General features: G+C 44.3%; 2 protein-coding genes across 5 annotated transcripts in view; both read left to right on the top strand.

Annotated features, from left to right (window-relative positions):
* slc6a13 (solute carrier family 6 member 13) overlaps nt 1-11,805 on the top strand; it is a 20,481-nt gene extending 8,676 nt beyond the window's left edge. The window contains exons 2-15 of the mRNA XM_030365381.1: nt 1-175; nt 937-1,071; nt 1,548-1,688; nt 2,288-2,369; nt 2,939-3,071; nt 3,655-3,789; nt 5,595-5,698; nt 6,881-7,005; nt 8,482-8,594; nt 8,791-8,928; nt 9,848-9,950; nt 10,215-10,315; nt 10,633-10,803; nt 11,249-11,805. The exon at nt 1-175 is cut by the window's left edge and continues 41 nt beyond it. Coding sequence (XP_030221241.1) covers nt 1-175; nt 937-1,071; nt 1,548-1,688; nt 2,288-2,369; nt 2,939-3,071; nt 3,655-3,789; nt 5,595-5,698; nt 6,881-7,005; nt 8,482-8,594; nt 8,791-8,928; nt 9,848-9,950; nt 10,215-10,315; nt 10,633-10,803; nt 11,249-11,413 — 1,821 coding nt within the window. The 3' untranslated portion in view covers nt 11,414-11,805. The remainder of the gene's footprint in view (nt 176-936; nt 1,072-1,547; nt 1,689-2,287; nt 2,370-2,938; nt 3,072-3,654; nt 3,790-5,594; nt 5,699-6,880; nt 7,006-8,481; nt 8,595-8,790; nt 8,929-9,847; nt 9,951-10,214; nt 10,316-10,632; nt 10,804-11,248) is intronic.
* Nucleotides 11,806-13,829: 2,024 nt separating this feature from the next.
* The window catches only part of mon2 (MON2 homolog, regulator of endosome-to-Golgi trafficking), a 44,104-nt gene continuing 42,842 nt past the window's right edge, over nt 13,830-15,091 (top strand). For 2 of the 4 annotated variants that reach the window (XM_030365377.1, XM_030365376.1), the window contains exon 1: nt 13,830-14,277. In XM_030365377.1, coding sequence (XP_030221237.1) covers nt 14,170-14,277 — 108 coding nt within the window. In that variant the 5' untranslated portion in view covers nt 13,830-14,169. The remainder of the gene's footprint in view (nt 14,278-15,091) is intronic. The other 2 variants (XM_030365380.1, XM_030365378.1) reach the window with 1 other exon arrangement.

Raw genomic sequence — 15,091 nt, 5'->3', positions numbered from 1 at the left:
CCGCCCAACGGCCTGGACAGCCGGCCCCTGGACATAGTGCCCGGCACCGACGACAAGATGATGGAGCGAGGCCAGTGGGGCAACAAGATCGAGTTTGTCCTGTCGGTGGCCGGCGAGATCATAGGCCTGGGCAACGTGTGGCGCTTCCCTTACCTGTGCTACAAGAACGGAGGAGGTGGGTGGGAGAATGACGTGTTTTCAGACACATGGCTTTAATTAATTGTCAATCATCATGTTTTCTGATCGATATTATGTAGGCCTGCTATTTATCCAAAGTCACTGTCCAGCTGTCAACGCCAATTGTGATTGTGTGCTTTGAGAGAGTTTCAGCCACGCGTATAGCATTTGGTGGATGTTAAATAATTAAATGTAAATCAATTGACTACTCATGTTTTAATAGCCATTGTAACTTCAGTCGTATAAGTGTTGCTATATTTTTCTAGATAACATATAATAGAAAAAAGAAATACTGACTATCCATGCTGATAACGTGCTGCACATAATTGAACTTCCTAGAGTGTATTAGGAGTCTGTTTTCCTGTTGACCTTTACGCCCAGGTCAATAGGTCACACTTCAAACTCCAGAGGCCCTCTAGTAGTTTATGGTCTGTGACCGTTGGCATTCAGTCAAGTGATTGAAGTGGATTTAGTTTGGTTAAGTTATTTCAAAGAAAGGGAGAGTGAGAAACCCCAATCCTTTACTCATCTATGAACCCCGAATGGAAAGGCAAAGGTCTCATACAACTGTGCCCGGATGATTTGGTAGAGTGCGTAACCATGCACTTAAACTTGAATCTCTTCTATTATAAAACAATAATCTTCAAGGTGACCGTTCACCCCTAAAAGTCAAATAGAGCCTTGCATCGAGAGTCCCCATTTCGGTTCTCTGTTTTTACACTTTTTACTAAAACGGATTAACGTCTTTGCTCCATCCAGGTGCCTTCTTCATCCCGTACCTTATCTTCCTGTTTGCGTGTGGAATCCCTGTGTTCTTCCTGGAGACTGCTCTGGGCCAGTACACCAGCCAAGGAGGCATCACATGCTGGAGGATGATCTGCCCACTGTTTGAAGGTCAATCCATGGGAGGCTTACAAATGAATCCTATGAGATAACGATTCATTCGTTTTCTTCATAAGTTTACGAAACATATTCATTCGTGCTAAGAAATAAATTGCAAAGCCCACCTTGTGAATCGCACTGATGAGATCTATGAAATTCTTTCATCGCACGTTTATGCATCCGATGAATGATTCAAATAAGTCACAATGCAATACTGGCCTGTAGGCCTATTCTCGATTGCAAGAAAGGCCTACCGTTGCAATTGTGTAATGAATTGACAAAATTAACAGTGCTTGAAGAGTAGCGGCAAGTGTTTCAGTTGGTTTTATGTTCATTTTGAGTTAATTCAAAAGTAAATTAAAGTAACAAGTATTGGTAAGGTTTCCTCTACTATAGAGCTTTTTGATGTAGGCCTACATCAAAAAGCAAAGTGTACTGTAAAAGTGATTCACTTAGCTGATTTGGTCATTTGACTTTGCTACACCCAGGGGTTGGCTTCGCTACGCAGGTGATCGTGGCCCTGCTGAACGTCTACTACATCGTAGTGCTCGCGTGGGCTATCTTCTACCTCTCCAACTCCTTCACCTGGGACCTACCCTGGGCCTCCTGCAACAACACATGGAACACAGGTAGGCAGTGCAGAGAAAGGCAAATGCTGCCAGGACGATGTTAGCATAGCATGTATTGCATAGCAGGTAATACACTCGATTTATTTAATTAACAAACCAACGTTTTTTGTTGGTTAAATAAGCCTACATTTTGGCTGATCTTACGGATCTTACCTTTGTACGCAATTTTCTTTCACAGATATTTATATACTTTGATTGTCTTAGCAAGTTGACCAACATGTGCGATAAGATATCCACATTTTGTGCAAAAATACAGCATTATAATGCACATGATTAATGTGCCGCTGAAATCATCAAATTGTAGTAAATGTAACTTTGCCACAAAACTTCTAATAAACAGAATATATTTTTTACCTCCAAACCCAGAGCTACATATTCTATTTCTGTTATGTTTACATTTGCAGTGTTTGAACGTCAAACTTTTTCCACCATTAAAACGTCCATTCCATGCCACCCTGGAAGTGGCTTTACCCTCCTGTGACTAACCCTGGCTACATTGTTTTACTGGCTGATGTCGCCCTTGGAAACGGCTGAGAAAGCTGAGGGAGATTTTCTCTATGGGATTGAATGTGTTTTTGTGTCCTTCCTCCCTTTTCAAGATTCCTGTATGGAGTTCCAGAGGGGCAACAGTTCTATCAATCAGCGTCTCAACGCCACCTCCCCTGTCATTGAATTTTGGGAGTGAGTGCCTGTTCAACACTTATTGTCTGTCCCTGTCCTAAAATGGCCCTTTTCTGCCAACCGCTAGCATCGACCAGTTACACGTTTGAAGTGCAAAAAACAACAACACAAAATCCATTTGCATCTCTATTCAGTCTGTGTACATTATCTTAATTAGTTTTAGTCTTTAATGAAAATGCCTCAGCTTTTTTGGCAGTTCAAACTGGTCTCTAGTCCACAGCATATCACTTGTATCCAAAAACTAATTAAATACTTACTTACGTACCAACTTATGTGTTGTGTGTATGTGCGTCTGCGTCTGTATGTGACTGCGTCTGTTAATCTGTCTGCGTGCACGTTTATGTGTGTGTATGTGTGTGCGTGTGTTTGTGTGTGTGTGTTTGTGTGTCTTCAACGTGTGTCCGTGCATGGCTATGTTACTGTGCACGTCTGTGTGTGTGTGTGTGTGTGTGTGTGTGTGTGTGTGTGTGTGTGTGTGTGTGTGTGTGTGTGTGTGTGTGTGTGTGTGTGTGTGTGTGTGTGTGTGTGTGTGTGTGTTTGTGTGTGTGTGTGTGTGTGTGCGTCTGTAGGCGGCGGGTCCTCCGCATATCTTCAGGGATCGATCAGATTGGCTCTCTGAACACAGACCTGGTTATCTGTCTGGCGGTGGCCTGGGTCGTCTGCTACTTCTGCATATGGAAGGGCGTCAAGTCCACTGGCAAGGTATGACCTCATCAGATCCACAGTGTCCATGTTTAGAAGGTCTTTTTTCACCCATAGAGGCGGTCTTTGTTTTAAACGCTCCAACTGCTAGCGTTCAGATCAAAGATGGAGACCGAGACCGCGGCCGGGAGAATAAGGCCCACTGCTAAGCTCTCGTGGCAGAGATTGATGATCTGACAACGTCTTTGTTGTGAAGGAGACAACATGTTTCATGCGTGATTAATTATCATGTTGTTCATGTTAGATTGAAACTGAGTGAAAATGACCAGGAGAATGTTTGTACCCACAGTATAGTAGTCTTAGACAAAAAAAATACAGACAGACGCAGTACACAGACAGACAATTACTTTTTACAATTCTTAATTATGCTTCATAAAAAAAAGGCTTGTTTCTGCAGGTTATCTTAATAGGGTTTTGTCATGAACTCAAATGCATTTTCCTTCAAACCAGTTCAAACAAGTCTCCAAACGTCTCAGACTCTTCACCATCTCTTGATTCTACAGTTTCATAGAGAAATACCCGCTTGATGAAACCTCCTGCGCCCCCAGCCTGTCACACCTGTGTCCCTCTCCCCCTCCTACAGGTGGTGTACTTCACAGCCACCTTCCCCTACATCATGCTGGTGGTACTGCTCATCAGGGGGGTCACCCTTCCAGGGGCCTACCTGGGCATCCAGTTCTACCTCTACCCCGACCTGGGCCGGCTCAGCGACCCTCAGGTGAGCTCCGGCCCACACCTCAGACTCAACGGGTCATCAGGTGGAACATCACACTCAGAGGGGCCGGTATACAGAATGTACGACGAGGACGTTAAGGTTCTGTGTTAATTATATGTAGTACACTTAGTATACAATTTTTTTTTGGTATTTGTCACACGCAAGTTATTTCTGACTCACGTTTAACCCGTAGTCAGGGCCAAGTGTGAAGAGAAGGGGGTTGACCTGAGTGAACACAAACGTCAGGAATGTGTTCGGCCTGTGCTTCAGTAATGAGAGAGAGAGAGAGAGAGAGAGAGCGTTAGAGATAGAGAGGTAGAGAACTGGGGGAGACAGGTAGAGAGAGAGGTAGAGTCTGAGAGGGATAGTGAGGGAGGGTTATAGCACGGTAGAGAGAGAGTGATAGAGATAGCAAGAGAGAGAGGCAGACAAAGAGACAGAGACAGATTGTGAGAGAGGGAGAAAGATATAATAAAGAGAGAGAGAGAGAGAGAAAGAGAGAGAGGGGGGGGTATAGAAGAGAGAGGTAGAGAAGAGGGAGAGAGGTAGAGAAGAGAGAGGTATAGAATAACTAGAGAGAGAGAACGCTATAGTGGCAGAGACGAGAGAGAGAGAGAGAGAGAGAGAGAGAGAGAGAGAGAGAGAGAGAGAGAGAGAGAGAGAGAGAGAGAGAGAGACGGAGAGGGGGGGGGGGGGGGGGGGGGGAGGTAGAGAAGAGAGAGGCGGAGAAGAGAGGGAGTGAGGACCACCAGAGGATGGTGAGAGTGTGGGGGGGCGAGAACGCTGCCTCTCCTCTATCTCGGCCCTCTACATAACAACTGGCATCGGAACCAAGATCAAGTCTCCTGCTAACCAACCGCACCCCCCCCCCCCCCCCCCCCCCCCACCCCTCCTCCCCCGTCTCCCCCATTCCCCTCTCACCCCCTCCATCCCCGCTCACCCCTTTCAAGGCTTCGGGGGGATGAATACAAGCCTCTGTTGTGGGGAAGGCTGTGTGAAAAGTTGGGGTACAGGAGTCGCTGTCCTTTGTGGTGGTTTGTAGTCCTGCAGCTTATGTCCTGGCTAAATCTCCCCGGTCGACCCCTAGCCCACCCAGAGCTGGGTGCCAGCTATCTCACACATGCTCCACTGCTCCGGGACCACTCTAGCGCCCCGAATCTGGGGGGGAGACAAAGAGGGGCCTCATCCAGAGTTGGAACCCCGATCTGCCGTTCAGGGGGGGAGGAGAGGGAGCAGAAAGAAACACGGAGCGGTTTCGGCGAAGTCGCTACTTTGAGTCGGATGAGAGGAGAGAGAAAAAGAAGGGGGGGAGAGAGAGGAAAGGAAGGGACTTGTTGATTGACAGGAGGTTGTGGGGCATTAGAAACGTGTTTGACGCAAGATGAGGTGACTGATGAGGATGTGAGTTGGATGGTAACGAGGAGCAGCCCGTGCCAAGTCTCCAGAGGACACTGAACCACGAACATGGAGAGAAAAGACGCTTCACAACTAATTAATGAATTCAATCATTTGAGTGGAGTGGTTGTGACATCTCTATAAACTCCACTTTTAATGCACACCCAATGCAACAGGGACAGATCATCACCCCAAAATACACACCTAAAGAACCGTAGAAAGAGAAAGAAACCCTGTTATCTATTCTGTGTTTCTATCCGGTGTTTTCTCTGTTTTAATCATGTCTCTACTCCTGTGTTTCTACTGTTTTAATCCTGTCTCTACTTCGGTGTTTCTACTGTTTTAATCCTGTCTCTTCTCCTGTATTTCTACTGTTTTAATCCTGTCTCTTCTCCTGTGTTTCTACTCTGCAGGTGTGGATGGATGCTGGCACTCAGATATTCTTCTCCTATGCCATCTGTCTGGGCTGCCTCACCGCCCTGGGAAGCTACAACAAGTACAACAACAACTGCTACAGGTCAGTGACAGCTAGGCAACGCATTTGCCCTTTATGTAACCAGGATAACGTTAGGGGAGCGATAGCTGCTGGACCCGAGAGCAGAACACAGAGACAGGACAGGAGTTGGAGTGAAGGTGAACAGGTTTATTTGGTATAACCAGGAGTGAGGCGGGGGGGCAGGTTGGAGAGTGGGGCACATCAGGCTGGAGGGAGTGAAGCAGGCAGGCTAGAGGTGTAGATCCACAAAACCAGGCAAAGGAGAAGTAAGGTGCGGCAGGAGATATCAGCAGGAGAAACAACAACTAGAAAGTGTATATACTGGAGCCAGGTACGATTAACTGCCACGGTATATCGGAGGACGATTTGGCGACGTCTGCAGGGAAGTGTATTTGAAGGGGAGTTGAGAGCGGCAGGCAAAGCACAGATACAGACAGGGGGCATGGCCGACACTGGGGGAGAACACACAGCACCACAACTGTGGCCATGACAGATAAGTCTTGTTGACGGCTGTAGTTCAGTACCATCGTGTAACAGAGCATATAAAGCCATATACAAAACAACAAAAAGAGTAAAAAATGCATCAGTTCGCAAATGCGCAGCAATTGCAAGTTAAGACCAGCTGGTTATGCAATCCGCCACTATGTCGTTCATCACTGGTGGGATAAAGCATAGGTCAAAGGTCAACATGTAGGGTTTTGGTTTCCAGAGTGAAGCCCCGACTTAACCTTGAGCATAAATTGATGCTGGTGCTGATCATGTTCTGTTCATGGATCGTCATCGTTGTAAAAAAAACCTAGTGCCAGGATACCACAATGTACAAGGTGGACCTTGCTGATTGATTTAATGTTCTTTAATCTTCACTAAAACTCATTAAAACTATAACTTGAATGAAGTCCCTAGCATTGTGCAATTCCCTACAACAGTATAGACTACTACAGGGGAGGAAGATAGTTACAAATGTTTTTTTAACCAAGCAGGATAAGGTAACCTTTTTCATCGCATCTCCAACATTCCCTTGCCAATAAGATATTGCAGAAGAACCTTAACCTGATCTAATATTGACAGTTTCTTCATACACGTCTTAACACGTGTGTGTGTGTGTGTGTGTGTGTGTGTGTGTGTGTGTGTGTGTGTGTGTGTGTGTGTGTGTGTGTGTGTGTGTGTGTGTGTGTGTGTGTGTGTGTGTGTGTGTCTGTGCAGGGATTGCCTGTCGCTGTGCTTCCTGAACAGTGGCACGAGCTTCATAGCCGGCTTCGCTATATTCTCCATCCTGGGCTTCATGGCCTTCGAACAGAACGTACCCATCTCAGAAGTGGCAGAATCTGGTTAGTACGTTACGATCTGAACAGACAGCATTAACAACAGGCAGACAGAGGAGCGAAGGGATAGACGGACGGACTGAACATATAGGGAGAGATGGATGGATAAATGGATGGATGGACAGACAGACAGACAGACAGACAGAGAGATTGATAGATATAAAGGTAGTGTTGTTTAATCTGTGTAAAGAGCTTTGAATGAAACAGGTACAGTGAAAATGTGTGCCCTTCACAGTGGATATTTAAGGGAGTGTGTTATAAGTCCCTTCAAAGTGTATCTATTCATGATGATAGGATGTGTGTTAGATGGTGCTTGATCATGTAATGATAGGATGTGTGTTATAAGGCCCTTCATAGTGTAATGATAGGATGTGTATTATAAGGCCATTCCTAGTGTAATGACAGGATGTGTGTCATAAGGCCCTTCATAGTGTAATGATAGGATGTGTGTTATAAGGCCCTTCATAGTGTAATGATAGGATGTGTGTTATAAGGCCCTTCATAGTGTGATGATAGGATGTGTGTTATAAGGCCCTTCATAGTGTAATGATAGGATGTGTGTTATAAGGCCCTTCATAGTGTAATGATAGGATGTGTGTTATAAGGCCCTTCATAGTGTGATGATAGGATGTGTTATAAGGCCCTTCATAGTGTAATGATAGGATGTGTGTCATAAGGCCCTTCATAGTGTAATGATAGGATGTGTGTTATAAGGCCCTTCATAGTGTAATGATAGGATGTGTTTTATACGGCCCTTCATAGTGTAATGATAGGATGTGTGTCATAAGGCCCTTCATAGTGTAATGATAGGATGTGTGTTATAAGGCCCTTCATAGTGTAATGATAGGATGTGTTTCATAAGGCCCTTCATAGTATAATGATAGGATGTGTGTAATAAGGCCCTTCATAGTGTAATGATAGGATGTGTGTAACAGGGCCCTTCAGTGTAATGATAGGATGTGTGTCATAAGGCCCTTCATAGTGTACTGATAGGATGTGTGTTATAAGGCCCTTCATAGTGTAATGATAGGATGTGCGTTATAGGGCCCTTCAGTGTAATGATAGGATGTGTGTCATTAGGCCCTTCATAGTGTAATGATAGGATGTGTGTTATAGGGCCCTTCAGTGTAATGATAGGATGTGTGTCATAAGGCCCTTCATAGTGTAATGATAGGATGTGTGTCATAAGGCCCTTCATAGTGTAATGATAGGATGTGTGTTATAGGGCCCTTCAGTGTAATGATAGGATGTGTGTCATAAGGCCCTTCATAGTGTAATGCTAGGATGTGTGTTATAGGGCCCTTCAGTGTAATGATAGGATGTGTGTCATAAGGCCCTTCATAGTGTAATGATAGGATGTGTGTTATAAGGCCCTTCATAGTGAAATGATAGGATGTGTGTTATAGGGCCCTTCAGTGTAATGATAGGATGTGTGTCATAAGGCCCTTCATAGTGTAATGCTAGGGTGCGTGTGTTAACCAGGTCCCGGCCTGGCCTTCATAGCCTACCCGCGGGCGGTGTCCATGATGCCGTTCTCCCCGCTGTGGGCCTGCTGCTTCTTCATCATGATATGCTTTCTGGGACTAGACAGCCAGGTAGCACACACACTCACGCACACACGCACGCACGCACACACGCACGCACGCACGCACGCACGCACGCACGCACGCACGCACGCACGCACGCACGCACGCACACACGCACACGCACACGCACACGCACACGCACACACACACACACACACACACAGACACACACACACACACAACCTCACTGTCCCCTGTGTGTTAGTTTGTGTGTGTGGAGAGCCTGGTGACGTCCATGGTGGACATGTATCCTTCCACCTTCCGCCGCAAGAACCGCCGGGAGCTCTTTATCCTGCTGATCGCCGTCATCTCCTTCCTGCTGGGTCTCATCATGCTCACAGAGGTTTGTCAATCTGTCTATCTGTCCCTCATCCTCTGTATCTGTCTGTCATCCTCTCCCCCCTCCAGGAACTCATCAAGCTCAGAGGAGTCTGTCTGTCGGGTGTGTCTCTTTCCGTCTGTCTCTTTGTAATTCTGTCCGTCTGTCTCCCTGTCGGTCTACCTGTCTGTTTTCAAGAAGATTCGAGAGATTCAAGATGGTTTTATTGTCATCTGCACAACAATTACAGAGCAGTCGCTGGCAATGAAATTCTTTTGTCTTGGGCTCCTCCAACAGTGCAATATAAGAGAACATATAGGTATATGAGAAACACAAGTAGGAAAGCTGAGACTTAAATAATAAAAAATAAATATAATAATAATAATAATAGTAATAATAATAAAAAGTAAGTGTTTAAGAGGAACTCAAGTAGGAGAGCAGGGACCTAAATGCAAAACTAAATAAATGTAAAATGTAAACAGACGTGTTTATCCAGATGTCGACTGGTATAACCTGGCAAGTTATAAAGTGGCAAGTTATAGTGTCATGGTGGTGAGTAGCTTAGGAGCTTAGGAGTTCAGTAGTCTTATGGCCCGTGGGATGAAACTGTCCCTGAGTCTGGTGGTGCGTGACCGGATGCTGCAGTGGCGTCTTCCAGATATGTTGGCTTGTCTGTCTGCCTCTCTGTGTGCCCTTGCGCTCTGTCTGTCTCTCTATCTCTGTCTGTCTATCCCTACTCAGTCAAAGCACAGTTGTTTCTCTGGTATTAGTTGTTAGATTAGTTGTCAATAGACTATCGTGTAACTAACCTATCTTTCATCATAGAATCGTATTGGTCTAGACAGATTCCCAGAGTGGATAGAAAGTGGATCTGGTCTTTTCGTTTGCCTTTGTTAATTGAAAGTGCATCTAATCTCTACATATTTCATGTCTTTCTCCACAGGGAGGCATGTACATCTTCCAGCTCTTTGACTACTATGCAGCCAGTGGCATGTGCTTGCTCTTCGTTGCCGTTTTCGAGACAGTTTGCATCGCTTGGATTTATGGTGAGTGTGTGTATGTGGCAGGGGTTGGTATAACAGCAGTATTATTATTAATACTTATTTCTGTCTGGAAGGTCGGTAGTCTAATTGTTATAAACTGCCATAAAGGCCAAGAAGTGTATTAACCTCACCACGTTTGTGAGCGATTTGCTCATTACATTTGATTTAGAATCAGCAAATATAGATTTTTTTTTCCCAATGTATTGCATATTCTTGAAGATTGATGATTGCCCGTCTTGCATTGCACGCTTGTCATTTGATTAATAGGAGCCGACCGTTTCTATGACAACATCGAGGACATGATCGGATACCGACCAGGCCCTGTGATTAAATACTGCTGGCTTTTCTTCACACCTGCTACATGCCTCGTGAGTCTGTCCATTTCCAAATGCATCCAAGCACAGTGACCCAATTCAGATCATCCCTTACACAGGAGCACCCCCTGGTGGACAACATTATAAAAACGTTTACATTGGAATGACCTTTTAAAGGCCCAATTTAAATAATTTCGGTAACAGGCATGGATCAAAATTAGATATGTTGGCTTGGGGTATTAACCTGTGTTTTATAATTATAATAAGTAGGTTAAACATAAAATTAACATTTACTCAATCCATATGGTCCTGCAGAGATTTCCTTGTCTGTGTCTAAGCGAAACACCTGTGCTTGCTATCTCTCTGCCCAGGGGACCTTTGCCTTCTCACTGATCAAGTACACTCCGCTCAAGTACAACAACGAGTACACCTACCCCTGGTGGGGCTACGGTCTGGGCTGGATCCTGGCCTTGTCCTCCATGATGTGCATCCCTCTGTTTGCGGCGGTGAAGATCTACTACACCCCAGGGACGCTGAAAGAGGTGAGCCGCAACCAAATACTGCTGAACTGCGGCTTTTCAAGATGGATGAAGTAGTTGCCTAGCAGCATGCATTGAGGCTCCTGCATGATGAATTGAACGTTGGTCATACACTTGTACCACATTGTACCATGTGTTTTCTTTTCATTTAAGAAATGAAAAACAAATATTGTGTGCATTGGGAAATTATCTATCTTCATCCCTCGCCTTTATCCATCCATCCTTCTTTCTGTGTATTCCTGTTTTTTTTTTGTTATTACAGTAAACATCCAAGAATCATTCAGTATGGTTGTCAATATAACAATGAATATTCTATTTGAAAAAAAGTTGATCAATGATCAACTTGAGCCAAAGCCGGTTGTTATTCTCGTTAAATTCTCGTGGAACGTGAAACCCTCCTCTATGCTCCCTAACGCTAACCTCCCATTTGAACGGGTCACGTCAACAGCGGCTCACCTTCCTCTGCACCCCCTCCCTCGACTTGCCCAAGTCCAAGCTGGAGCAGGAGAAACTGCTCGCCATCTTCGCGGCCGACGGAGACAGCTTGTGTCAGAAGGCTCCGCCCACGAAGGACGGCTACTTCCCCGTGGATGAGAAGGAGTCCCACTGCTAGAGCTCACAGACATCGGGGCTTCTCTAGGATGACCGGTGTTCATTGGTGACGATGGAAAAACGGGGAGCACAGAGGAACAGCAGCAGCCGGTCTCATCCGATCTCATCCGGTCTTATCCGACCCGACAACGTAGCAATGCTCTGGCTGCTTGCTCCTGCTTCTTCAGAACCCGTCTCCGTGGCAGCGGTGAGGGGCTATCGGGCTTCCCCCTCGGCCTACCATATACACCTCACCCATGATGGATCTGGCCAATATGGGTGGTTAACACATGCACATTCACACAAGCACAAACAAGCGAACAGACAAACAAACACACAGACACACAGACACAGACAAACACACACACACCCACACACACACACACACACACACACACACACACACACACACACACACACACACACACACACACACACACACACACACACACACACACACACATTCATGCAGACACACAAACAGACACATATTTACAGACCCGCACACAGAGACACAAACATACATACAGACACACACACGCACACGCACACACACACACACACACACACACACACACACACACACACACACACACACACACACACACACACACACACACACAAACACTGCATAGATGAGGTGGAACGTGATGTCTCATCCTGTGTTGTACAGCATTTGAACTAGCAACTTGTTTTTTAGACAGTAAAAGTACATTTTAAACTTGATCATGTACGCTTTCTAAGGAAGCATTTTTTGTTTGTTTGTTTTTTTCCTTTTCATGGACAGCTAATGTACAGTTTGATGGACATTGTTGTTAAGATAAAAGTGTACTGTTTGTCGATTGTCCTGACTGGCTGAACTGACTGCCAGAGATGGCATTAAAATGCTATCAGTTGAACAGTTCATAAATTCTAAATTGGCATATATTTCTAAATGTTGGGAAATACTGTACCTGGTCAGACTTTCTGGAGTACTGTTTAGGTCTCTTTGCTACCAACTACTGAATACCAAGATGATCACTAAATGTGTATAATTTGTCAATCAGCACTGAAATGCTAAAATATATATGAATTCTAACTTTTTTTTTACAAAGGTAATGAAAATGTCTCATTGCTGATGATTTTATATCATTATAATTTAGAAAATCAATTAAAACGTAATTACAATACACAACAAATGCTTTTTAAACCTGTTTTTTTTTGTGATGTAAGCTAGAGAATTCCTTGGGGCATTCATTTGAAAAGAATACATTTTTGGTTTTGAATTGTGTTCCAAGGCTGATAAATATTCACATTTTTTTTCTTAAATGTTCCCTTTGTTATTTTGATACATCCTTCAAGTGTCATATTCGTGTGTATTAAAAAATATTGTACAGAAATTTGAAATGCAATCAAACCATGTCACATTGGTACATAGTTGAATGGCATTAAAATATGATAGAACATGTTCAACTGCATTTGTATTAACACATTATGATAATACCTTTGTTGTAGTCTTAACATGTGGAAAGCAAATAATGTGTTAATCATAATTAACAAGGCACATATTTTAAATCTTTCTTCTGACTAAGCACATTTATATTAAATGTTTAAAAGAAAATTGGTGCTTTTGTACTTTCATTGGAACACTCTCAAGCATCTCTCTCTCTCTCTCTCTCTCTCTCTCTCTCTCTCTCTCTCTCTCTCTCTCTCTCTCTCTCTCTCTCTCTCTCTCTCTCTCTCTCTCTCTCTCTCTCTCTCTCTCTCTCTCTCTCTCTCTCTCTCACGTATAATTCACCACTATGCTTTTCTAAAACAAATCCCTGCACTGGAAAGAACATCTTATTATCGTTTTATTATAGGCATTTTTAGCATTATTATTAGCAGTATTATAAAACCACATTGTGCCTGGCTATAAGTATAATAAAGTATATACCCCAACATTAAGGAATCATCTTTATTGTAGGTCTAAATTAAGAGACTTTAATGAACAGTTTTTGTGCACTTGAAATGTATGTGGGTGTCAGTTAACAAGGGTCTTTTCAAATCAGTCCTCTATGCAGGCATTGTGCACTATGGTTTTTAATTAAGGACTAGCAGACACACCCACGTGAAACTTTTATCGTGTAGATACAGATACTCCATCCGTTAATGATTGCGTTTAACGCACAGCTGTGTGTGATGTGATAAAGGTTGGGAAGATGTAAGAGATGGTGGCCAGCATCACCGAATTCACAAGCTTCAACCAGGCAATACTCCACGTGTGGATGATTTATTCCAAATGTTTGTGAGTCTCTAATCTCTCCCCAACATGCTCATAAACTGCCTTCTGGCTATCCGGGTTTGACCATGTAATAACTGTATGAGACAGTGACCTTATTCTGACCAGTAGATGGCGGCATTTCCCTTATTCTGAACCGACTACTGTTTACGGAAGTCCAAATGACGTGTCACTGTGGACCAAAGCATTGTGGGAAAGACGCGTAGCTGGCAATGGTGACGGCTGATGGCGTGAACACCGCAGCTGAAATTGGCCGAATATCTCATACAGCGAATGGCATGATAAATGATATTTCAAAGAACAATGGTGCTTAAGGAAGCCCTCGTCCACCGCCTGTGAAGAAAGCCGACATATGTTCGAGGGTTGCCGCCAACATCAGGAAAAGTGGCGTTCAGTGTCAATGGACGCTTGTGCGAATTTTATTCTCCAGAGTAGGCGAACAAGTGGAGCTCGTTGTGTCTCAGGGTGGTCCAGCGGTTTGAAGTGTGGGATTGGGTTTTAACTGAAGAAACGACAAGATGTCGACCAGCAGTCCCGAAGCGGTGAAGAAATTGCTGGAGAACATGCAGACGGACCTGCGCTCCCTTTCCATGGAGTGCAAGAAGAAATTCCCCCCAGTCAAAGAGGTTAGCCGGTGTGCTAGCTTCAGTGGTCCCATGTTTTAATGTATTGGTCCCGCTGACCACGTCCATCAGGTGTGACAGTCACCCCACTGCCGACGTGTTCTTCTTGTTTTGGATCAGAAACACCTGTCTTATCGTTGGTCCATCATGCGGGATCATGCAGTTAGTTTGGTGTTCGGTTACAACACTGCACGCTGTTGTTGACGATCTAAGTTAAAGTTGAATTTAATAATAAAGTGTTGGCTAGTCAGGATGGTGACCTGATAAGACCAGAACCTACTAGGGTGGTATACAAGTGTCCTGCTGACTGTTTATATCGTAGTGCATGTAGCCTTCTTTTGTTTGAGGTATGCATGTTTTGTCATCACAGGTATTGATGATTGTCACAGTGCGATATGTAGCAATGGCATTCCTGTTATGCCCTACTATTGTTGGATCTCTGGAAACAAATGCTATTGTGCAAGTTGCTTACATATCCAGCCCCAACAGGACGTAAACCTGTCTGGCCTGTGCATTCCAAGAATAGGATATTAATAATCATTGGCTTCGGGGACATTTTACCTTTTTGCTATTGCCTCACTGATGAGGCTTGTTTAAAATTAATGTTCAATTTGCAGCCTTTTTCTTAGGTGCTGTAGGCCTACTTCAGATCAATCACTGTCTGACTTTACTTTATTCCAGTCAGAATTCCTTTCGATTTTAATTTCAGGTATTATAAACATTGGGTGGTTGTATAACAAGACAGTGCATCATGTCTAACCTCAAATAGGAATCTAGACAGCTTGAAGCCAGCTTGTGACATAGAAACTAAACTGCA

The sequence above is a fragment of the Gadus morhua genome, chromosome 9 (genome assembly GCF_902167405.1).
Source record: "Gadus morhua chromosome 9, gadMor3.0, whole genome shotgun sequence".
Classification (NCBI taxonomy): domain Eukaryota; kingdom Metazoa; phylum Chordata; class Actinopteri; order Gadiformes; family Gadidae; genus Gadus; species Gadus morhua.
This window is presented reverse-complemented; position numbering and strand designations above follow the sequence as displayed.